Raw genomic sequence first — 24,459 nt, 5'->3', positions numbered from 1 at the left:
GTGGCGGGATGGTCCTCCTCCTTATTTGACTGGATGCAAAACCTTCATTTTCAGATAAATTATCATCCTCAATAAATAAATAAAAAGTAATAAAATAAATTCTATTTTTGTTATGTTTTCACACAAGTGATCCAGCAGCAAGCAATTTTCGAACCCAAAAAAAAATGAATTCAGCAGCAAGCAATTGGGTCAGCGGCCCATTTTTCCCTTTTGTAAGTTAGTAGTGACCCAGTGGTATTCATTTTGGGCCAAAGACATGTGAGGCCTGGGCTTTCTCCCCACCTGTTATCATCGCTTTGGTTTTTTATTTTAAGAATATCGGATGGTGCACACCTCTAATTTCTAAATATATATTTTTTATATAAGTAATAAACTACTTTAAACGAATCTAAATTATAGGAAGAGGAATTTGAACTTAGGTGCAGACTGTATAGCAAATATGCTATAGCCAATTTTGTTAAATTTGTTTATTGATAAGATGATGTTCTTCGACGTTGATTAAAGGATGATGACGGTGATGGCAATGGGGATAATGGTGATGGGTGGTGCTCAGATCAAATCATATTTGTCTTTATCTTTTTAACTATGTCATACAAGTTTACTTTCTATAATGACATAAAGACAATAGAGATGATCAAAACCATGATGCTTGATTTGAATTATCTTCCACAAAGATAATCATAAAATCTACGAAACCCAGAAAAACAAAACTAATCCTTTGATTTTATCCGTCAATTTATATAATAATGGTGGTGGGAATACTAATTTATTGAAGTTGACCTTCTCTACCTTTCTATATATGTATATAATAATAATCTATACCTTGAACAAGCTCCTGATTCCACAGTACTACTGACTTGCTAATCAGTTCATGCCTATATATATATTACTTAATGGAATAAACTTACGAACAATATTTAGGTGCTCCTTCTAGTTCATCCGAATTGTGATTATTATTATTTTTTTAATATAAAAGATAGTTTAAATTATCAAGGAAGGGGAGTTTCCACACAAACATTACCAAGATGTCATATGAGTTCAAATATGAGACCACTAGTTTTACAAGCCTTTTTTCACTGGAGTAGACCTTATTAGCTCATCCAAATTGTGATTCGCAAGTTTATATTATGTAAACATGTTATAATTGCAACCATAACCGTTGATTTCCTAAATCATAATGTTTAGATTATCTCTGCCAAAAATTAATAATTGGAGATGGTCTTTAATTGGTGATGTAGAAAATGAAGAGTTTCGTTTATGATCATGTGTACAACGGGAATTTGATAATCATATTTCGGACGGATAACTCGATTACCGAAATATGTTTAATAAATATACAAATGTTATTTGTAATAAGAACAAGATATATATAAGGAAAGATATCAAAGGTTATATATTACTACATACAATCAATATGAAGTAAAGATTAGGAAGTACAATTACATGGTTCATTATAATTTTTTTTGTTTTTTAATTGCGATAGAATTTTATTGGATTAATAAGAATAAAGAGTACAAAGGATATAGACTGTAAAAGGTGTAAACCCGATAATAATATAACAAACATGGGTAAAACTTCTCAATGACCTGAGTTAGTCGAAAAGTTGAAACGATATAGATAAAATCACTCTCGAAAATAACTTTTCTATAACCCCTTTCAACTACCATAATTTCCCCTAATCTAGCCCAATGACATCAATGACAAATTAGTCGTTAACTAATCGGTTCCTAAAGAGACTAAGAACACTCGACAAACTCAACTAAGTTTCTAAAATCATGAGAGTAAAAAACACATAAAAGTCAGAGTTTTCTAGACTTAACAAACTAAACCAAAAGCCTTTTTCATTTCAACATTACAGACCAGACTTAGAAATTACATACAAACAAGAAACTAGTGCAAAATTGATCATTTGAGGTGGATGGTGGAGCGGCAGAGAGGGCAAGAGTTGCAGACGAAGAGCCAGGAGGCAAGACACGTGGCATGGTATACATGGCCACATGGCACTAGTTTACCCTTGTGATTCTGATTCTGATCATCCTCCTCATCATCATCAGAACCTGATTGCAAGCCTTCCATGCAAACCGCACAAACATCATCAACTGCAGCAGCAGCAGGAGGAGGAGTTGGCATATTTTGTAGGATCATGAACGAGTTTGAGTTTGGATTTGGTATGTTGATATTACTATTCAAGAGGGTGGAATTGGAATTGTCTTCCCAAGTTAAAGCTTCATCCAGGTCAAACTGTAGGCTCATGGGATAATTTGATGATACGGTCTTAGGTTCAGCGGCCATGGAAAATATATTGCAGGAAGAGAGGTTGGCTCTGGTGAACAGAACAACCAAGACGACGTTTTTATATATATTTATAGAAAGACAAACAATCCTGAATAAAATTAATTTAAGGGTGCAAGTTGCTACACATACTTGATTGCATGACTCATAGAGAAATTAATTGAGGGTGCTTGCTGCTAAATCCTCCTAGGTCAACTAGCCAATAAGCTATGCAATTTGACTTATGATATTGTTATTATTATGCATGTTGGGGACCTGATGACTTTGTCTTGTAGGGTGCCGATTGAACAAATTTGGCTTTCATAGTTCTTTGTCTATGTAATATTAAATGTAGAGGGTCATCAGTGACAGCCTAAAATGGAGCTGAAATATCTATGAAAAATATGAAAGGCATGAGACCCGCTTCTTCCACACACACACACAAAAAAACAAAAATAAAAAAGAAAAGAAAGAAAGCATGACAAAATATAGACAGCCTAAAATTGAGGTGAAATATTTGTAAAATATGAAAGTCGTGATAGAGGGATGACAAAAATACCTGTTGAGTCCCTGGTCCTAATGAGAGGAGATTTCGGGAGAAAATTGGGGCAGGTACGGAAATTCCCAAATCTTAAAAGTTCCCAATTGTATATAGGCTGAAAATGGAGAATTCGGCCCGATAAGTAATATACATAATATAATATAACTATGTATTATTATAATATAATATAATCAATAAATATATAATTTAATTTTTATTTAGTTTTGTCAAATTTAATTGAGATGGTTGTGAATAGTTTAGTTGAATTTTATAGGTTAATTAAATGTGCTTGATAAGTGAAATTAGTGTTATAATGTAGGATAAGTATTTTTTTTTTCAAGCAAAAAAATTTCAGAGATTCAGGGAAAAGCCTGCTGATGGGGATGGAGACAGAAATTCTCCGAAAATACTTATAAGAGATGAAAAGCGGAAACCGAAATGGTATTACCATACTTGGCACCAAATCGGTCCATTGCCATCCCTGAAGAGACGCACTTCTTCCACCCGACAAAAGAAAGAAAGCATGACAAAATGTATAGCATAGTCCATGCAGCATGGCTCCTAAAAAATAGGAAATGATAAATAAATATGCTGAGAGAAATTTGTGTGTGCTCAAAGACAACGTTGACTTTTTTTTTTTTTGGATGAGGGACGAAGTTGACCTAGTAATTCTCAGCCCAAACACATTAGTATTATTGCCAAGTTCAATTGATTTTATCAGGTCTGCAAACTATATCTTCATCCTCATCATATGCGGTTTTGTTCTTTCTGTTTGGATATATAGAAAATGGAACATAATAAATGATATAAAGAACAGAACATCTGGCAAGGGTAGAGAACAGAACATCTGCAATCTTGATTATAAAATATATAGATTACTGTTACAAGAAGCAAAAATGGTAGAGAACGATGAAATGATGAAATAATTTAATTAGAGAGGATTGGGGAACGGCAGAGAGGGCAAGAGTTAGAATTGGAAAGCCACTTTGCTATGCATGTTTCATGGTAAACATGCCCACAAGGAACTTGCTTACCAACACCAGTGGCAATACCATTCATTTCTTCTTCTTCTTCTTCTTCTTCTTCTTCATCATCATCTGAACATTGATCATGATGAAAACCTTGAGCACAAACTGAGCAAATTGCAGCTTCAAGTTCAACTGCAGCCACCGTTGGCATGTTGGCTACCAAAGTGTTAACTGTCCCAGTTGCATTACTATTTATATTCCCACCGCCACAGGCACCTCCTATATGTTCTTCAGGCAGTGTCAGTGCTTCGTCCAAATCAAACCACATATCCATTAATGAATAGCTCGTTGCTGGGTTGGAGAAAGTACCCATGACAGCTAGAGAGAGAGAGAGAGAGAGAGAGAGATGGGTTCTGTTTTGTGTGTGTGTGTGATGGAGAGGACTGTGGAGGAGAGAGCTACCTTCAAATATATATATATATATATATATATATATATCAATATTGTTCTTGCGCTAGCTGTCTGATTCTGTACAAAAGTTGAAGCCCTATATTGGATATATATATATATATATATATATATATATATATATATATATGGACATGGATGTATGGCTGGAAGACAACAATATGGAACTAGTCAAACCTACGCAATGGGAAAACAGTCGCTTTCCTCGCAACATAGGTTATCTTTTTATTTCGACTCTGTACAAGGCAAGGGCCGCCCCGGCCCTCCATCGGACTATATGTTTAATTAACATCATGACTTACTTCACGCATTCTTATTATTATTATGGTCAAGTCAATATATTGCTCTACAATTTATTTACGTTCTAAGTTAGTCGAGTTGACCAAGATAATGTATTAAACTGATTTCATCCAAATTCGATTCAAGATAATGTGAACACAAAAGAAAGAAAAACCATTTAGTTCAAGCAACCCTTTTTCCCTTGCTATATATTTAGCATTGCACCACGTGCTATAAAGTATAAATCATTTGGGCGACATGCTGTGGTGGGAGAGGGGGAGCCAGAGTTTAACAACTTTTTTAAACACAAAGTGTACTTCCTTCGATCGTAATGGCTTAAAAGCACTCCTTAATCCTAATAAAAATTAAAAGAAATAATATAAGAACATAGCTAAAGAAAGAGGGATGGTGCTCTCCAAGTGGAGGAGACTGTGGAAGCCAGCGCAGCGATGCCGGCGGGGAACTTTATAATTAAGCACGAGTCAAATGCTGTCAAGGGATCCTTGGCTCAAAAAAAAAAAAAAAAAAAAACTGTCATGGATGGGAAGGACCAAAGCCTCAAAAAAAGGATGTTGATTTCGGGCCTGCTTGGGCTTACCATGTTTCTGTTTATAAGTTTCCTTTCCCAAAAATTTTGTGGGTGGGTTCCTCAACCTCTTAAATTTGTATTGAGGCCCACAACATGTTTATATTTCTCTTAAAGTCGTAATTTGGGCCGAAGCCTAGGACGAGGCTTGATCAATGATTCAGTGTTGAGAGAGGACGGAGCTACAATCTTTCAAACATTCTAGATTCCAAGTATTATAAGTGTAAAAACATATGAACTTGCTCGTTAAGATATGATTTGTAGATGATTACAAGTACTCGGAAATCTTGAGGTGTACGTCCTCCCGACAAGAGAGTTGGCAATTGGGGCATTGGCTTTCCTCAGTACTCCATAAATATATTTCGCGCTGAATATATTCGCTAAATCCCTTCCGTTTTCTCCATAAAGTGGAGATTAGGATACAAAACTAAATGGTTATTACCTATTAAATATAAAATTAAGAAATGTGACTAATCGGTTATTATAACATAATAATGAGAAAGGTGGCTTCATCATGTATCCCATCAATTTAGAAAAAGTTAGGCACATATAAAACTGAAGTTTGGTGTCACAGCATTGTTATATAATTGATCATTCTTTCTAAACTATATACGAAAGACAACCACTCCCTTTTTCTTTTCCTTTTTTTTTTTTTCGTCCTCTCTCTCTCTCTCTCTCTCTCTCTCTCTCTCTCTCTCTCAACTTAGTGGTCATTCTTGCTGCGTCGATTAATTGTCGGTACAAATCTCATATAAAAATTAGTGGTACATTTGATTAAAAACTTGAACACGCAAAGGCCCTAAAACGTGGCACTACGTAATCGTAAGTAAAATAGCAAAAGCTTTACCAAATAAACTTTTCTTTACCAATTAACAATCTTAATCAGTAAGTTTCCTTGATTAATAAAATCACCTTCCCATTTCCAACCTAAATTATATATATCTATATATACACACACAAAGCTTCCATTAAGAAATCTTTTAAATAAGCTTATTTGAGGGACATTTTTATATAACCCACTATATATTGTATTTCATTAATTTAAAATCATCTATTTAGTAGATATTCATTCGAAGATTATCTTCGCCAAAAATCACTTGAATTTGATATCATTTGACCACTCAATTAAATTAATGAAATTTTAGAACTTTTTTGAAGTACCATGTTCACTGATTTTGTAGGACACAATTAGATGTTTAAACGATTTCTAATTTGTCCAATTTTTTTAAAGAATATCTATGAATGAAGACTTAAAAAATAGATGGTTTGAATCGTTGGAAAAAAAATTCGTAGAGAACCTAATCCCTCAATAGAAAAAGTATTTCCTTTTTCCTATCTTTTCTTAAAGGCAATGCAAACGGGAGTAGAAAAGTATTTCCTCTCTAGTTGAGATCCCAATTAGATTCATATAACTATTTGCAAAGTTTTTTTAATTCTATACAAGCGATACTATGGAATGGAAATTCATACAACTATTTGCATATTTTTTTTATTCTATACAAGCGATATTGGAGAAGGAGGAGAAGAACGCGCTATTAACCACTCATGGATGATTGCATGTAAAAGAACGCATACCGGACTGGGCCATCGAGGGCCACGTGTTGATATACAACTAGTCACTCGGCCTGAGTGCCGTTCGATCTGATCATATCAGGTCCCCTCGAATTGACATGGTCCGATACAACGGGTCCCATCCACCACCTCCCCTCGTTCGCTGTGGGGATTCTTAACGGGCTCCATTCTCTTTTCTCTGCGGTATAGAGGATAATGACGCGAACCGAGTGATGCCATCATCTATAATTCATCAAATAGAACGCAACTCCCACGTGGCACTTTAGCAGGTCTTTTTCTTGTTTTTACTGTTACGAAATTTCCCACCGCTCTAATCCATTATTTACTCGCTAGCACTTTTTCCGTAAAAAATGTCAAATTATACCTAATGGGCTGGCCCCACTTCTTGCCAACGTGCCACCTATTAGCTATTACAGAGATGGTGTACCCATTAGCTGGGGTCCACCTCATGCGTACATTAGATTCCTCATGGATATAGCAGAAAAAATCCACTACATCGCGCTCACAATACGGAAAACGCGGAAGCGCCGAATGTCACATGTGCCCGGTCATCAAATCGGTTGCTGACTTCTCACGGTCCACGGATTGACCAGACGATCTGCAGCACAGGAGACTACAGATGAGGCGTTGATAGCGGGTGCAGAGATGAAGCCGCAACATGCTGCCGCAGAGAACCACAGCTCTCCAGCGTGGCACGGCCATCTGTAAACAAGACACGTAGCGGTGCAGCGAAAAGCAAATGAGTACGACTGCAATCAATGCCTCTTTTTTCTTTCTCTTCATTCACTACGGATGCGTGTGTCATCGAACTTATATCTCCTCACACGTGTCGCCTTCTTAGCTGTCCCTTCCTCTTATTTTATCCCATTCTTCCCTTTCTCTCTTCTCTCTCTCTCTCTCTCTCTCTCCCTCTTTTTCTCTCTCTCTCTCTCCGCAGCATGGAATCCACAGAGGACGAGCAACTCGAGCGAGTCAACTCACTCCCCGACCTCGAACTGGCGTCCACGAGCTCGAGCCCGTCCTCGATACTCACCACAGAAGACTCTAGAAGCACCACGAGCTCTGGAGAGGTCTCGAGAACGACGACGAGCAGCTCCGGCGAGATTCCGGCGTTGTTAGTGCCGGTTCTGGTGGACCGGACGCTCCTGACCGGAGACGAGCTGAGAGTGGCGGTGTCGAGGCCCAAGTGCGTCGGGAGGAACAACAAGGGAGTGACTTGGGGCTTCACTTCGGTGATTGGGAGACGGAGAGAGATGGAGGACGCCGTCGCTTTGATTCCTGGCTTCATGTCTCGCACGTGCGATCACGTGGGCGGTTGCACGGCCCCAGGTTCCAAAACCTCTTCCGAGATCTCCCCTGTTCATTTCTTCGGCGTCTACGACGGCCATGGCGGCAATCAGGTGCACCCTCCATTGCTCTATTTTTGAGTTTCTTTTTTATTTTTCTTGAAAAAAATTGAGTGGAACAATTTGTTGGACGCGCGTGACGCGTTCGTTTCAAAAATCTGATAAATTTATTTGTTTATTTATAATTTTAATCTCAGACCAAATTTTTTATATAATTTATAATCTAAATTGAAGAAGAAGAAAATAAAATAATATTTGCGTAAACACTAGACTGTAGCAGTATGAATATTTATTTTGGAGCCATCATTGTTTCTGAGGAAAGCCGACACGTGTCCGGCACGGAGTGGTCCATATTACTGGAGTTTATGGGGAGTTTCGTTTTCAGCATAGACACGTGGCTTTAGAATCCGTGCAAATTTTCGGGCTCAGTGAGCTGGGCGCGCCTATTCTTCTTTGGCATCGGGTGCATGGGGATTGGGGGGATAATGCTACCGTCACCCGCATGCTCTGTCCTGTCGTCACAGGCGCATCATGTATCAACAGCATGACCTACTGGGCCCTCCATGAATTTAACAAATTAAATCTGGGGCTGTGTTGTTATTGTTCACCAAGCATTTTGCAGAGAGTAGTATTTTAGTTTTTCTTATTGAGTAATCGGTGAACTGTATCTAAGTAGATTATTGGTTGGTTTTTGTATTTATGGAAAAATTAATTGAATAATAATTTTGGTAGCTGGTGGGGGCGCTGAGTGTGTTATTGCCTGAAGAAGACGAATCAGCAAGATCATAGAGGTTCCATTTTTCTTGGAAAAAAAAATCTAGGCGGGACCATTCTTTTTTGTGTGTTTAGTGTGAACTTTATTATAAGCGGACGGTGGTTTATTGGGTCCCCTTATATTATTTTCTTTTTAGAATCTCATTGTTTGGGTGCTTTCTCAAGATGTCTCACCGGATATGGACGGACAAATCCTTTGTGTTTTGACATTTATTTCTGTAACAGCTTTTCTACTGGAAATAATTTGTTAATTAAGACTTTATTTGATTGGAGGAAAGACTTCTTGCACTTGTTTAGGCAATGGCTGAGTTGTTTCCTTGTGTTGTACATGGTGATGCTTAATGTTTTGTTTATTGGTTTATTATCAAACTACCAATTGGAACTGCATATTCAGATATGTTTTATTTAATCAATAACAATTTTGACATGGCATATCAGATGGTTTAACAAATATTGTATTATCAACTAATCATCATATTTTCCAGGAAGACAATAGGATTAACATATAACCAAACATCAGACATCTGCATATCTGACTCTGTTCGTTTAGTTGATTTAGACTTGTATGTCCTAACTTACTGCAAGTTAAGTGTTTTACTTTGTGGATATTGGAACTACTGCTACCCGTACGTTGTTAGTGAGACAAGAGCTAATCTATCCATATTTGACACCATACATAGGTGGCTAACTTTTGTGCTGAGCGGATGCATGAAGTGATAGCACAAGAGTGGGATCGGGAGACGGTTGATGGCTACGAATGGCAGAGAAAGTGGGAAACAGCATTCTCAATTGGTTTTGAGAAGGCTGACAATGAGCTCCTTGAGGAGGCTATTGCGCCAGAGATGGTTGGTTCAACTGCAGTTGTTGCCATTCTATCTGGTTGCCAGATTATCACATCTAATTGTGGTGACTCGAGGGCAGTTCTTTGCCGAGGGACAGAAACAATCCCCTTAACTGTTGATCAGAAGGTCACATCATTAACTCCTCTATTCTTTAAACTTTTTTCTAGATTTGAACTCTTCTGCTTCATTGCTTCTGGTAATTGTTCATTATGCATTCAAATTTTAGAGCTAAAGTTGCACGGTCTATTAAGTAAGAAAAAAGAATCCTTCTTACTGGGGAGAATTAAGATCATTCAATTTTTTTTTTTTTTTTTTTGTCTGTGAAACATGGAGAGCAGGTTGAAAAGATTAGAGGAAGTACTTGGCCAGTTATTGACAGCTAGCTATTGAATATTCATGAGTTAGGCTCTTTATTTATATTGTTGACACTATTTTTCTTAACAAGACTAAGGACCCGCTGTTTCTTGTTGTTGCTTTTACAGCCTGATAGGGAAGATGAACTCCTGAGGATTGAAGGAGGGGGAGGGAAAGTCATAAACTGGAATGGTGCTAGGGTGTTTGGAGTTCTTGCCATGTCCAGAGCTATAGGTTTTCATCTCTATTTCTCTGCTTAATTTGCAGTCTTCTGTTTTGCAGTTGTCAAAAGTTTTATCTTCCCAGACCGAGGCAACTATGTGAATGTGCCATGTCCAGAGATAGAAGACTCAATTAGACATTTAAACTAGTACCATAATCTCATTTTGATAAGTTGCCGTATTTCATTTTGCTTAATGCAAGCATAATTTCATGGTACTTTGAATGGTTGTGGTTACGTTTCAGGTGATCGATATCTAAGGCCGTGGATAATTCCAGTCCCTGAGATTTCATTCATGACAAGGACCGATGAGGACGAGTGTTTGATTTTGGCAAGTGATGGACTTTGGGATGTCATGACTAATGAAGAAGTGGGAGAGGTGGCTCGGCATCTTCTAAGAAGGCGGCGAAGGTCAATCTCCAGTTTGACTGATGACATTCCTCCGGCACAAGCTGTTGCTGATCATCTCACTGAAATAGCATATGGAAGAAACAGTTCCGATAACATATCCATCATTGTTGTTGATCTCAAAGCAAAAAGAAAACGCCAGCAAAGGCAATGAAATGGATTGGTTCTCTCTGTTCCTATAAATCCGATTCTATCTCAGCCTCTCAAGTTCAGAGGTGAGAGGACAGGAAAGATGTAGTGATTCTCGGGTAGCATCCCCCATCTTCATCCTTCAGCTACCTTTATCTGACATGTACAGAGCTGACTCGATCAATCTCTTCAAACTGTAACAACTGGAAGAAAAAAAAAACCAGTTTGTTACAACAAAACATTAGATCAATCCTCAATTTTAATTGGTTTGGTCGAGAAAAGAGTAAAAGATCATGAAGAAAACTGCAAGTTGTTCGATAATATATTTGCTTGAGGATGAAGAAAAGAAAAGAAAGCATGAAGGCAAGAAAGATTTCCTTTTTAGCTATTTGCTCTCGCCTTTTTTCTTTCGACACACCCGTCTTCTTTCGGACTAAAAAATGTGGAATTCTTTGGGGGGGAGGGAAATTCGCGAACTCAGCATTTTGAAACACAAAAGCTTCATCATGTGCCTGCATTTTATTATTTATTTTCCGTTCAATGCGTTAAATAGAAAATATAGGCTTATTTTGATTATTTGCAACAATGAAGAAGGGGATGTGTTGGTATGTGAAATCAAAGTCATGGATATTTGTCCTGTTGTCAAGTTCATTCTGATGGACATAATTTAATATTGCATTGTACAATGAATGCTTCTTTCTATTCTTGTTTACACGTCTTGAAACCAAAATACCATGAGTTCCGCAGAGAGCACCAAAATAAGAAAATACTAATAAAGCTATCATCGACTTAAATTGAAACACAACCTTTAAAGAATTAGGTCAGAAGTGTTTTGATCATGTGATGTACACGAACATAATTGTGTCAAAGGTTTTAGATTATCTTCGTTCCCTCTCTATCAAATGCATATAGGACCACATTGGAAAATGTTTGTAACACAATCTACTCAAAAGTTATCAAAATGAACCAAATTAGTGTTTTTGTTGCTCCGTTTTGGGCGGATTGGATTGGATTGAATTTATTCCATAATCCATATCTATTGCAAATAAACAAACAAAATCTCTATGCATTTATTTTACAATCTAAGGAGGATATATAGTAATAAGATGCTAAGAACAATCGCCTAAACGCGCGTGAGTTGACGCACATGAGTGATTAGTCACACACATTAACAGTTGACAGCCAACCACGCGCTGGTCAACAAGTGCTCTAAGCAAAGCAAGCTCAAGAAACAAGTTTTGAAACAAGACACTAGTTTCAGCCTTGTCATAATTGGCTACACTGCACATCATATCTTACATACGACTATGGCAAATATTGTTCCACCAGTCGTACATGCCAACACAATCAGCCATTTCTCCTATTTAGATTCTGTAATCTGCACTTTTTCAGAATGAGTAAATGCATGCCTATAAAACGTGTTGCATCCTGATTTCTTTTCATCAATATATATATATTTCATCTTCTTGGCTTACCATTGTGGTACTCTCAATCCAGTCTTTGAATATCTGAGCAACAATGGGGAGCAATCCCTTGCGCCAACAAGTTGCAAGCATGAGGCAATCTTTGTTTGATGAGGTTTTATTTTTTATTTTTTTTCTTTAATTAGAATTAGCATGGCATGTTGGTCCTAGTTTTCATTTTGTTTTCAATAATGCTGCACATTGGTCTTTTTTTCCTTCATGGGTTTTCAGAAGTTTTACAGACTCTCATGATTTGAGTGTGACAAATTGAAAATGCATTCTTCATGAGATAAGAGCTGAAATAAAGTACAAGTTGCAGTTGCAGAGATATATTGTGTTGTACATGATGAAGATGAATATACATATGTTGCAGGAAATTCTGGACACGCAGTTTATGCAGATGGAGCAATTGGAAGATGTTGACAATCCCAACTTCGCAGAGGAGGTTATGACCTTGTACTTTAGGGACTCTACGAAACTGATAGCTACTGTGGAGCAAGCACTGTGAGTACTAATACAACTTAGTTTGACATTAATTTCTTGAATGATACACAACGCATGCACTTTAACATTAAAACATCTATCAATCCGATCTGTTTCGTTTCTGTTTCCAAAGGGAGAAACCCCCCTATGATGTCAACAAGCTGGACAAGTCCCTCCATCAGCTCAAAGGTAGCAGCGCCAGGTAGGTGCTTGTTAGATTGGCTCAAGTTTTTTTGTTTTGTTATAAAGATACCTTATTTGGGTGCTTATAGCATTTATCATCATTGCTCATTTTGTTAGTTTCTACATTATTCTCATGATCAATTCACAGCGTTGGTGCTAACAAGGTTTGGATCGAGACGAACCAGATGAGGGAAAGTATCAAGGCAGGGGACCTCGAAGGGTGATGATGATTTTTTAGTTTTCTTCTTTTAATGGCCGCTTAATTAGACCTGGTATTGTAAGCTAATTAGTGATTATAAACTTGTCCGTGATCCATGAATGCATGTGAGCAGGACCAAGGCTCAGCTCCAGCTGATTAAGCTAGCTCATGAGACTCTAAGAGGGAAAGTAGAGCCTTACTTTCATCTGGTGCGACAAGTTGGACCTTCAGAGACTGCTCAGCGCCCCAAGTGAAGGAAAGGGTGAACCAAATTCAGCCATGAAGTGTTCTATCTAGAGTGTTTAGTTTAATGTTGGAATAAAAACAAAGGTCGTCTGTGGCTGTTTTGTCCAGAAATCTTTGTATGCTTTTGTAACAGACGGTATAAGAATGAGCTTCCTAGGCTCTCTTATGTTAAATCAAATTGTAGTTTGTGCAAAGACACAAAGAAAATAAAAAAAATCTGCAGGATAATACAATTAGCATATATAGTTTTTATTATTATTTGTTCTTGACTTTCAACACCAGCATTAATTTGGGACCAACCCAATATTACATTCAGGCCTTTGCAATAAGTTCCTGTCTAAGAGTCAAAAACCCCTCATTGAAAGAACTCTAAATCCTCAGGCACAAAGCCACAAAACTAACCAACCCAAAAGATGCTGCTGCTAGCTAATTTTACAGTTTACAGCAACATACACCATTTTACTTTTACAGTAGAGATATATTTACATGCACCTAAGTTTGACAGGTGGCAAGGTTAAAGAAGGCACCACGCTTGTGCTTGAGCTGAGCATATGTGCCTTTCTCCACCACCTTCCCATCTGCAACAAATGCTATCATTTCAAGGTTTTTGATGGTGTTAAGCCTATGTGCTATCACAACTGTTGTCCTTCCCACCATAATGCGGTCCAAAGCTTCTTGCACAAGGTGCTCAGATTGCACATCAAGTGCACTTGTTGCCTCATCTAGCAATAGTATTGTTGGGTTTCTAAGTATTGCTCTTGCAATTGCTATTCTTTGCTTTTGCCCTCCTGATAACTGCACCCCTCTTTCACCACACTCTGTATTATAACCGTCCTTCAATGACCTAAATAGAAGAACACAATGTTTAAAAAAAAAACATAATTATGATAATCAAATGGCTAAACGATTTTTCGATTTGATAATAGACTTACGAGATAAATTCGTGGGCATTGGCTGCTCTGGCGGCCTTTACAACTTCATCCTCTGGGGCATCAAGCTTCCCAAACATGATGTTGTCGCGAATGGTACCGGAATATATCACGGGCTCTTGGCTAACAAGGGCTGTGTGCCTCCTATACCATTGAACATCTAGTTCCCTTATGTCCACACCATCCACCTTCACTGACCCACTCTCTGCATCGTAAAATCTTTGTATCAATCCAACCACGGTTGACTTGCCACACCCACTTTTCCCAACAAGTCCAATGCTTGTGCCTGGCTTCACCTCCAAGCTAAATTGGCGCAACACCAATGTCTCTGGCCTACTTGGGTATGCAAAATCAACCTTCTTCAGTTCTATGCTCCCAGTTACTTTCTCTAACTTTATCCCATTCCCACTAGAACCATCTTCATCCCCCACCTAAAAAAGATAAAATTATCCCAAGTAAACTTCTGCTTTCAAAAAGAAAAAGAAAAAGAACAGATATGATTAGGATATTAATTTGTTACTTACATTACGAGAGCCTGGAATTAGTGAGTGGCGGTCGAGAATCTCAAACACAGATGCAACTGCTGTTGAACCCTTGGCTAAATCAGAAGTCATACTCCCAGCTTCAGCTATAACCTTACCAGTGCTCACCAATATGAAAAATGTTTTGAACACATCCCCAGCTGATATTTGCCCCTTTTCTACTAGTGTACCACCATACCAGAAGTCCAGTGCCCATGACATAAATGTTAGACACTGGGCTGACCCCATCCCAAGCCCAGCTAGCCATGACTTCTTCCTTGCCTCTTTCCTCGGCGCTTCCTGAGCCTCATCGAATAATTCAAGTACTTTTCCCACACTTCCAAATGAAGTCACAATTCTATGATTGTACACTGCTTCAACTGCAATTTGAGTGCTATGGTTTTGTGCTTTGATAAAGTTGGCTGATAGGCTAGACAGCAAAACTTTCTTTGTGTAGAAGCATAGGATTGCGAGTGGTTGGACCGCGATCATAACGAGTGCTAGCTTCCAAGCCACAACTAGCCCCATGATCATGGCAATTGTGACAGCTGAAGTGGTTTGGACTAATAAGGACACCCTGTCTGCCACAAGGGACTTAACCATGGAAGCCTCATTGCTCAATCTTGAACACAATGCCCCACTTGAATTCTGCTCCTCATCAAACCAAGCTGTTTCAAAGGTCAAGATCTTCTGAAGCATTTGCAACCGGATTCTTTTTGTGAGCTGCTCACCCATGTAAGCAAAGTTGTAGTGTTGCAAGAGATTCAAGGTGATGGAGATTACAGAAAGTGCAGAGAAAATCAAGGAATATGTACGAATTCGAGCACGCATTTCCTCGTGGCTTTGCACAAAGAAGGCTGATATCATGCCACCTATGGTTAAGGCATAGACAGGTTGGACTGACCCGAATGCTATGGCAGAGAGGCTTCCAATTAGGCCTTGCTTCCATTCAGGGGAATTCAAAGACAGAAGGCGGTAGAAGGAAGTTGGAGGGTGTGACAAAGGCTGTGAGGTCTCGAGGGGAAGCGGTGATTTTGCAAACGTTGATGCAGGGCTTGATCTTGCTGTGCTTAGCCTGCCAGCACTGCTTCTTGTGACCGAAGACACTGAAATTCGTTCTTGGTCAACATTGTCACAGCTGAATTGTCTCTGTAGCTTTGCTAGTTTTGCATAGTGACCGTTTTGGCAGTTGATGAGTTGGTTGTGTGAGCCTATTTCGATGATGCAACCGCCACTGACCACCGCAATTAGGTCTGCATTTCGAACAGTTGAAAGCTTGTGGGCAACAACCTGTTCATGTTAAAAAGCTGTGAGATGATGAAGTTAATTAATGCACTAATTAAGGTATATATCAATCAACATTTTCCTTTTACCAAGGTGGTTCTCCCCATGGAGGCTTGATCAAGAGCATTTTGGACCAGAGTCTCAGATTCAGAGTCAAGAGCGCTTGTTGCTTCATCAAGTAGTAGAATTACAGGGTTCTTGATAATTGCTCTGGCAATAGCTATCCGCTGCTTTTGTCCACCAGACAAAAGTGCTCCTCTCTCTCCAATCTGTCACATATATGTATGGATATGTCAATTAAAATGACACTGTAAATCTGATGATCAGGATCAAATGCTCAAAATTAAAAACCCTTTCAAAAGTGCATAAATATTCACCTTGGTCTCATACCCTTGTGGAAGTTGCCTTATGAAATTATGAGCATTGGCAGCCATAGCTGCAGCTGTGACTTCATCCATACTGGCATCAAGCTTACCAAACATAATGTTCTCCTTAATTGAAGTCCCAAACAAGGCATGTTCTTGACTAACAAGTCCCATTTTTGATCTAATCCATTTCAGCTGAAGTGTCCTTATATCGACACCGTCGATCCGAACAACCCCATCATCCGCATCATAAAAACGTTGCACCAATGCAATTGCTGTGGACTTGCCACTTCCACTCGCACCAACAAGAGCAATGGTCTTCCCTGCTTCAACCTTCAGATTGAAATCTCCGAGGACCATGGAATCTGGACGAGAAGGGTATGTGAACTTGACACCAATGAATTCTAGTTCGCCTCTAATGTTGTCTAAGACAAGTCCTTGGGTGTCTTCACCGTCGATCAAGGGCCTACGGTCTATCCGGTCGAATATTCGTGTAGCAGCAACCGCAGCTTCTGTGAAGTACCTCAAATCCGGAAGTGCCATTCCCAGGGATCTGTTGTATAATTTACATTCACAATATGAGGCCAAAAGTACATATGTTCATGTAAATATTGGATAGTTTATGCATGGAGCACGGCATATGATGCATAAAAATTGTTCATGATAAAATTTTTCTAAACATGAAATCTTTTGCTAGTAAAATCTCATCACTGCATCTTTTAATTGCCAACAAATTAAAAATAATTAAGATCATCGATTCAATCACTTCTAACATCAACAACATAGATAGCTATGCTAAATTAAAATCCAAGAGTAAATTAACTTGTGACAGTTGAGAAAATCCACCTGTATGTTGAAAGGTAATCATCATTGTACTACTACATCATTTATATAAATTAGGGAAGTTTAAAAAATAGAAAAATAAAACCATAAAAAAAAAACATAATTGTAACTTCGGATTAGGAGATTGACTCTAGAATTTCACATACTTCATTTGTGAAGCTATATATTCCTGATCGACACGATTAATGGAGTTATCGAAATTTTCACACATTTTGACCTAAAAAAATTGAAAATTTCACACATTAAACTGAATCTACTAAAAATTAAAGATAAGTACTTGTCAATCAAATCATTTGAACTTCTCTTAAAGTCCAATATTATCAGTCATCACCATCAATATAATCAGAAATTATTAACATGCATGTGCTTAATTGAGATAAACACAAATTAATGAAGAAGAAAAAGCATAATTAATGCATAAGATGGATGAAACACATACAGTCCACTCAATACGAAAGAGATCCCAGCCGCATAAATCCTCCCACCGCTTTCACCTTTATACATCACCAAATGGCTTCCATACCATGCCAGAAACCCCCATATCGCAAAAGACAGCCCTGTGCTTCCCACTGCCAGACCTTTTGCTATGCCTTGCTTCATCCCCAGCCTACTTGTTCTCTCCAATATTGCTGAATATCTTTCCACAATTCTCCTCTCGGCAGTGAATGCATAAACAGTTTTTATGGAGCTTAGAGCTTGCTCTACTATGCTGTTTGCTTTCCCATACTCTTTGTATGATTTTTTCGACAAGTACATGAGGTATTTCCCATAGATCATTCCTGGTATTATTAGGAGAAGTAGTGTTGGAAATGCTACCAAGGCCAGTCTCCATGACAAGTATGTGGAGAAGGCCAGCCCCGAGACGAACACTGATGAGTGCATAACAAATGTTGGCACCTGATCACCAAAAATGAAAAACAAATCAAACCATAAAATGTAAGAATCGGGAACTGTTATTCACGCTCTTAGTTTGTCATTCTACACTCGTAAATTCTGAATGACATTTTGGGGCTGGAATAATTACCAAATAGTAATTGCATAACTTTTGGTTTCATCAATTAGTAATTTGATGGTGATCGCGAGTAATTTACCTTTTCACTTAGAACTTCTTGTATGAGAGAAGTATCTTTTGATATGGTATTGATGACCTCCGAAGTAGTGGCTTCTTGGGAATCGAAAAACCCAACTTCTTGTCTCAAAACTGCTTTCAAGTACTTGTAACGAATCTTCAGCACCTGCCTCTCACTAGTTTTGCTCCAACAATAACCTTCTGCAGCCATTATTAATCATTAATTACTTTAATTAGTTTGGCCCTCATCAGCTTTTAGAGGGTTTTTCAGATGCGTTTAATTCTTGTAACAAGCTAGGCCCCATGACTAGGGCATTTTAGGGTTCCACAGAAAGAAAGTTCTCCTTTTCTTTCTTTTTTTCTTCTTTTTTTCATTATATATTATACCATGAAGTTACCAACTTTTGTTATCAGATCGATGCCATTAGGAAGATAATGGACTGGGTTTAATTTCATATAATTGCGCCTCGCATCGATCCGGCCCCTTGTCCTTGGAAAGCAAAGCAAATGAGGAAAAAAGAGAGAAAAAGGAGAGAAGTTTGAAATTACCCAAAAAAGCCACCAGCATTACTGCTAATCCCAAGTAGACAAAGTCTAAGCTGCACTGTTAACCAAACAAAACACACAATTAACAGATGGAAAATGTGAGACATAATGAGAAAATGAGTTAGTTGTTGAAGACAAAGAAAAACCAACAGCAGCACCATTGAGACTGAGAGAGACAATAATAATAATCCAACTGACCTTTTCAACCTCGTGCATCCAATGGATCCCATGATTATTGTTCTGTTGGCTCTGACCATATCCCAAGTTATTCATAAGACGGCTAACGAACACCAGCAAGCAATTTGTCGACATCCCATCTCCTACTGCTCCAACTGTCCCCAAAACCATCAGCACCACATCCACCCAATCAGCATATCTGAAAATCTTCACCACAGAATTTCTTCCTTTACTTCCATGGCTGCTGCGTTCATCTGATCCTTTCTCCTTCACTGCCAATATCTCATTCTTCTCAGGAGATTCCATTTTGCTCATTCTCAAAAATCAAAAGTATATTGCATATGTGTTTGTGTTTGTATGTTTGGAGGAAAAGAAAGTAAAAAGTGGATGCACAAAAGGGTACAAGCTCAAGCTCCTTGTCGTGTTTGCTCAAAGAAATGATATACACTCAGCTTTATATACATACAGAAAATAAAGTGAGCAGCAAGCAATGAAGCAAGTGATTTCTGTGAAGCAGCCCTATTAATTATATCATATGCTTTAATTATGTCATGGTTTGTTTAATTATAATTAAGATACTGATGGTGGCTGTTACTTTCAACACAGCATGAGAGACCAAAAGCGAGGGCAGGCAGCAACCCATTTTTGGACCAGTATATACTGTTCAACAAAGTTGACTATGACCACTGACCCATTGGCCAATCAGACCTAGCTTTTGTCTTTGTTCCCTCCCCCCATCCATCTTTTTCATTTCCCTTAGGTTTGTTTAGTTTACTTCGAACTCATGTCGTTTATTGTCTGCTTTTGATTTGTCATTGTTTAATATAATGTTGTTCTTGGAGACATTGGGGGCTCTCTCTCTCTCTCTCTGCCTCGGCTCTCATTTGCGCAAGCAAGCCTTGCTAAAATGGTAATATTAATATTTGTATCTTGCAAAGACACAAATATAATACTACTTTGTTTTGGTTCTAAAGTTCTATATATACAGCTGAAAATTACTTTACTGCCCCCACTCAAAAATAAAATGCCGATAAAAAGTTACTTTTCTTAACTTTCAGGTTTAAGTGGAGTGACCACGAATAAGTAATTAGCAACGTATTAACTTACTAACAGGTCATCGGTTGAGCAACTATTATATATAGAAAAATGCAACAACAAAAAAGTTTCTGTTTGATTAAATTATTGTAAAGAAAGCACCTTTAATTGATTGCCAGAATATTAATGATATGGTAAGATAAAATTGGGAACTTTATTTCGCTTCAGAATAGCATATTCCTCTTTATTTGCTAATTATAAACTAATAGGGTTTAGGGGGAGCTGCATGTCCATTTCGTATATCCTGTCATCCCCTTAGCTGTATTTGTTATGGTTTCTTAGTCTAGTCTCTTCTCTCTCACAACATATACATTTCCTTGTAATTTCTTTTTCTTTCTTTCTCATCTATTTCAAATGCTCAACTTGAATCAAAGATCAGGCACAATATCTACATATATGGTACAACAAACTCAATCGGACTTCCAATATAATGTTACTCAATCAAAAGCAAACTCTTTATTCAATTCATGCATACTTAATTTAGCAATAGATTGACTTTAATTGTATGATGACCTGTACATGACATAAAACAGATGGATATGTAACCTTTGGGTATTTGTATGTATCTAACCTAACTAGATCGTCCGATATATAATCATATATACATGAAATGATCTCTAGGAGATATCTTTTAGATCTTCTCCCCTGCCGTCCATGCTCCACCATTCTTGTCCTTATACCATTTGTGGAATTTTGATAAGGTAGTATATATAACTCAACATTGAACATTAATTTCACTTTTGTTTGGTTCTACAACCACAACCACCTAGTAATGACTGATGACTGATCCACTCTTTTTCTTTTTCTTTTTTAGTATAAGCGATTGGACATAGGTGGGTTTACACAAATATTCGTTGAATTTCTGAGGGTTTCGAACCTCTACACTAAGTTATATCCCACTGGCATGACTGATCTACTCTTGTTATTATTTGAAGTATTGATCATCATCTTGATTAGAGTACTCTCTCTCTATATATAAATTTATGATAAAGACTATCTCAGGGAAATGAGATTCCAACGTAGAACATCTTCTATAACATTCAAAAGGAAAACGTCATGAGACCAGAACCTATTTGGTCAATTTATTATTAAACAGTTACCCAACTGATCAAACTTCAGTGCTAGGTTTTTTCTCGGTTTTTCTCATCCTTGCTCTTATCCAATTACATTCTTCTTAAAACCATGAATTGTCCCTCATTTTCCATGCACGATCATATGGGATACCATTTGTTTAATTTTTTTAAGGTAAAAATTTATATATATGAGATCTCTCCCACTCTTATAACATGTATCTTGTGCAATATCTGGAATCTGGACTCTGTGTCTGTGGTGTATATATATATATATATATATATATATATATATATTCCTTTGCACAGTAATTTTTATATGATTCTTCGGAGTGGAAGATAAAGAAGCATCTTATAAGCTTTGCAGGCTCTCAGATTGGCATGTGGATTCCGTTTGAAAAATCATCCCTGATTTGCTCAAAAAAAATAAGGAAAAGAATAAATCGTCTTTGATTCCTGTTGTTTCTGTAGGAACACAACACGTTAGCTTTATCACAGACAGTAGTAATAAGTTCACTAAAATTCCTCTGAAAAAGGGGAGACAGTGAGGTATTGTTTTCTTTATAAGATTATCGTACGTGTTTAACGTGCCATTATTATTACTATTATAATATGACATTCTATATTAATTCCACTTCGTTAAAAACTATTAAAAAAACAAGTTTAACAGACTTAAAGCAAAAGCCTAAATGTTATTATATTGTCTAAGTTTATCATGTTTAAAGTGGGTGAAAACTTTATATTTTTTGGTAAATATCATAAGGTGTCCCCACATTTGAAGGGTGAGATTAATTTCTGCTTGAGGTTCGGCTTGCCCCTGACCATAAAATGCTTCCAACGAGTTTCTACATAATTTTAGGGTTTTCTGCATAATTTTAACATATGCTTGCTTGCTTGCTTTATGATATCATATTGAACCTTAATTAACAGTTTAATGTCATTATTTAAAAAATTAATTAGGAGATATCTCATGTGCAGGTACTTTGCCCTATGCACACGTAATACTGCTTTCCAAAATCTTCAACTTATTGGGTTTTTCTTGTTTGAGTGTGAGAAGTCATTCAAATCAACCTCCAGATCAATTCAACATGTTGTTGTATTTAGTTATTAGAAAAAATTTACCCATATTCGGCACATAATTGTTTTGTATTTTTGTTTGTTCATCAATAATATACTATCGCTTATAATTACTTTGTATTTTTGTTTGTTCATCAATAATATGCTATCGCTTATTTTCAACCCAAAAAAAAAAAATTTCAACCTCCCATCACATCTTCACCCAATTATAATTTCAATCTAATTTCTCACAATGCGGTTTTCTCGGCGCAAACTAAGGTTGTAATCAATAGGCAGAATATGATAGCTATAACAATTAATTAACAAAGGAGGTGGTAATTAATTAATTAATTAATTTCACTAGTGGAGAGACAATGTAGATTGTGGAGGCATCGATCATTTTGTTGGCCCACCTTCACCTAGAACTTGAAGAGAGTTAAATCCTCTATAAACTATATTTTAAATGTAATGATGGTCATTAATCATCATCATTAAAAACAAATTAATAAGAAAAAAGGAACCCATGAGCACATCTTTCAAAAACAGTCAATCCAACAATCAGAATATGCATGAGTATATTAAAGTTTATTGATGGTAAGAAAGAAGCACATGAATCACGTGCCATAATGGAATGGAATATTTATTTTGTAATTAATCCCATGATAAAAAGTTTTAGGTAATTTTAATAATACTATAATATAAAGGCCAACAATCCCTAACAAATTATAACAATGTCTTGCGATTCCGAGTTTTTATGTGTATAAATATATTTTGGTGGGTTCGTTCAAAAGGTCATCGTAAACATTGAACTAAGATCGTAAACCAATTTTAAACTAGAATCAAATCAAATATTCCACGTGACTTTTCTTGCCAAAGGTGGTAGAAAACCAGCTTCTGCTTTTGCTTATGCTTTTGCTTATGCTTTAATCGGTGTCTTTGGTTTAACAACAATTGATATTTGTACTTTGTGTCCTTGTGGAGTCAGACCAGAGAGGCGGCCAAGCTGAGGAAGCCAAGTATACTTTGTCTTTGTGCATTATTAACTTCATGTCATGGACTCATGGTGGAGCTAGTGTGATCAATAACGCGTTTAGACCATTGCACTCTCAAGAAACAGACTCTTGGATCCTTCTTATGAATTTCGTCTGCTAGGATCTGCTTGATTTTTTATGCAAAGTTTCCACGTTAAATCTAAAAAATTCAAACATACAAGAACCCACCTTTTTATACCTAAAATTTGAGAAACATATTTTGTACGTACATGCATGTATGTATTCTTACTTAGATCAAATATGAATGTCCTAATCAAAACATCGACATCATTAACTAGTAATCATGACAAGATTATGTAACAATACGCCAAAAAGGTTTGGTCCTACGACCTTCTTTAATTTCAGTCCGCAAGTTTCTATAGAGCACAGGAAAAGTTGAAGAAAAACTAGTGTTAGCTTAGTTTAGCTATGGGCCTTTGACAGCTCCATGGACTTGAAACACGTACACGATCGAGAAGATGACGACAGAGAAAGAAAAAAGAAGATGCAAAGATGACGAATGCCAATCGAAAAAGCAGACAAGCTCCATTATTTTCAAAGTGAAAAATCAAAGCGAGGCCTTTCCATCACCATCGAAAAGACTTTGTAAAAATGAAATTGGCTCTCCTTTTTCTTCTATCTACTCTTTTGGCACGACCAAGCAATGTGTAAAGATAATATAATAATTATTGCCTAATTAAAGTTTATAAAGTGGAGGTGTGTGTGATTAATGGGCCAATGTGATCGTTTAGGGAGCACCTCTATATATATTTGTGGTGCAGGTAGGTTTCTAGAGGGGTCCATTGCTGGATTTTCTCTTCATAATTCTGTCCAGCATCTCTCTGTTTTCTAATTAATTATGGCCAAGCAACAGAAAAATTCAATCAAAAGCCAATACATTCCAGTGAGTATAGCTCAGTTGATTGAATTCTTCATCTCCACTTGAAATCACAGAGGTTTGAAACCCTCAAGCACCCAATGAATATACACTGACCAAAGGTTTTTACATTGGAGCCATTGGTACCAGCTCCAAATTCTTGACCGTAATAATATTATTTGTTTTTATGCTCTTAAACTCTAAACTAAGATTTCTGATTTGTTCCCCCCTTTTGCATTCAACAATTGAAATGATCATCACTCA

General features: G+C 37.3%; 4 protein-coding genes across 4 annotated transcripts; 2 read left to right on the top strand and 2 right to left on the bottom strand.

Annotated features, from left to right (window-relative positions):
• On the bottom strand, window positions 3,455-4,225 carry LOC18771816 (E3 ubiquitin-protein ligase CIP8). The gene has a single exon (XM_007203670.2). It carries the CDS (start codon window positions 4,151-4,153, stop codon window positions 3,740-3,742), a length of 414 nt encoding a protein of 137 aa, XP_007203732.2. The 5' UTR covers window positions 4,154-4,225; the 3' UTR covers window positions 3,455-3,739.
• Window positions 7,544-11,404, top strand: LOC18769799 (protein phosphatase 2C 56). Its single transcript, XM_007202060.2, has 4 exons — window positions 7,544-8,085; window positions 9,486-9,773; window positions 10,130-10,235; window positions 10,467-11,404. The coding sequence occupies exons 1-4, from the start codon at window positions 7,624-7,626 to the stop codon at window positions 10,781-10,783; spliced, it is 1,173 nt and encodes a 390-aa protein (XP_007202122.1). The 5' UTR covers window positions 7,544-7,623; the 3' UTR covers window positions 10,784-11,404.
• On the top strand, window positions 12,277-13,340 carry LOC18770146 (histidine-containing phosphotransfer protein 4). Its single transcript, XM_007202893.1, has 5 exons — window positions 12,277-12,336; window positions 12,595-12,725; window positions 12,838-12,906; window positions 13,036-13,107; window positions 13,220-13,340. Exons 1-5 carry the CDS (start codon window positions 12,277-12,279, stop codon window positions 13,338-13,340), a joined length of 453 nt encoding a protein of 150 aa, XP_007202955.1.
• LOC18770656 (putative ABC transporter B family member 8) lies at window positions 13,553-19,516 on the bottom strand. Its single transcript, XM_020569470.1, has 9 exons — window positions 19,088-19,516; window positions 18,893-18,947; window positions 18,366-18,544; window positions 17,714-18,171; window positions 16,444-16,984; window positions 16,156-16,335; window positions 14,786-16,072; window positions 14,265-14,692; window positions 13,553-14,176 (listed from the first exon to the last, which is right to left on the bottom strand). Exons 1-9 carry the CDS (start codon window positions 19,379-19,381, stop codon window positions 13,825-13,827), a joined length of 3,774 nt encoding a protein of 1,257 aa, XP_020425059.1. The 5' UTR covers window positions 19,382-19,516; the 3' UTR covers window positions 13,553-13,824.

This window comes from Prunus persica, chromosome G7, assembly GCF_000346465.2.
Source record: "Prunus persica cultivar Lovell chromosome G7, Prunus_persica_NCBIv2, whole genome shotgun sequence".
Lineage (NCBI taxonomy): Eukaryota > Viridiplantae > Streptophyta > Magnoliopsida > Rosales > Rosaceae > Prunus > Prunus persica.
Note: the sequence above shows the minus strand (reverse complement) of the source record. Positions and strands in the feature narration are given on the sequence as shown.

Coding starts and splice junctions, on each gene's coding strand:
- LOC18770146 (XM_007202893.1), top strand. CDS start 12,277: ATGGGGAGCAATCCCTTGCGCCAACAAGTTGCAAGCATGAGGCAATCT. Junction 12,726..12,837: donor GCTACTGTGGAGCAAGCACT/GTGAGTACTAAT, acceptor CTGTTTCCAAAG/GGAGAAACCCCCCTATGATG. Junction 13,108..13,219: donor AAGGCAGGGGACCTCGAAGG/GTGATGATGATT, acceptor GCATGTGAGCAG/GACCAAGGCTCAGCTCCAGC.
- LOC18771816 (XM_007203670.2), bottom strand. CDS start 4,153: ATGGGTACTTTCTCCAACCCAGCAACGAGCTATTCATTAATGGATATG.
- LOC18769799 (XM_007202060.2), top strand. CDS start 7,624: ATGGAATCCACAGAGGACGAGCAACTCGAGCGAGTCAACTCACTCCCC. Junction 8,086..9,485: donor ACGGCCATGGCGGCAATCAG/GTGCACCCTCCA, acceptor CACCATACATAG/GTGGCTAACTTTTGTGCTGA. Junction 10,236..10,466: donor TGCCATGTCCAGAGCTATAG/GTTTTCATCTCT, acceptor GTTACGTTTCAG/GTGATCGATATCTAAGGCCG.
- LOC18770656 (XM_020569470.1), bottom strand. CDS start 19,381: ATGAGCAAAATGGAATCTCCTGAGAAGAATGAGATATTGGCAGTGAAG. Junction 14,693..14,785: donor TAATTCCAGGCTCTCGTAAT/GTAAGTAACAAA, acceptor TATCTTTTTTAG/GTGGGGGATGAAGATGGTTC. Junction 14,177..14,264: donor AATGCCCACGAATTTATCTC/GTAAGTCTATTA, acceptor TCTTCTATTTAG/GTCATTGAAGGACGGTTATA.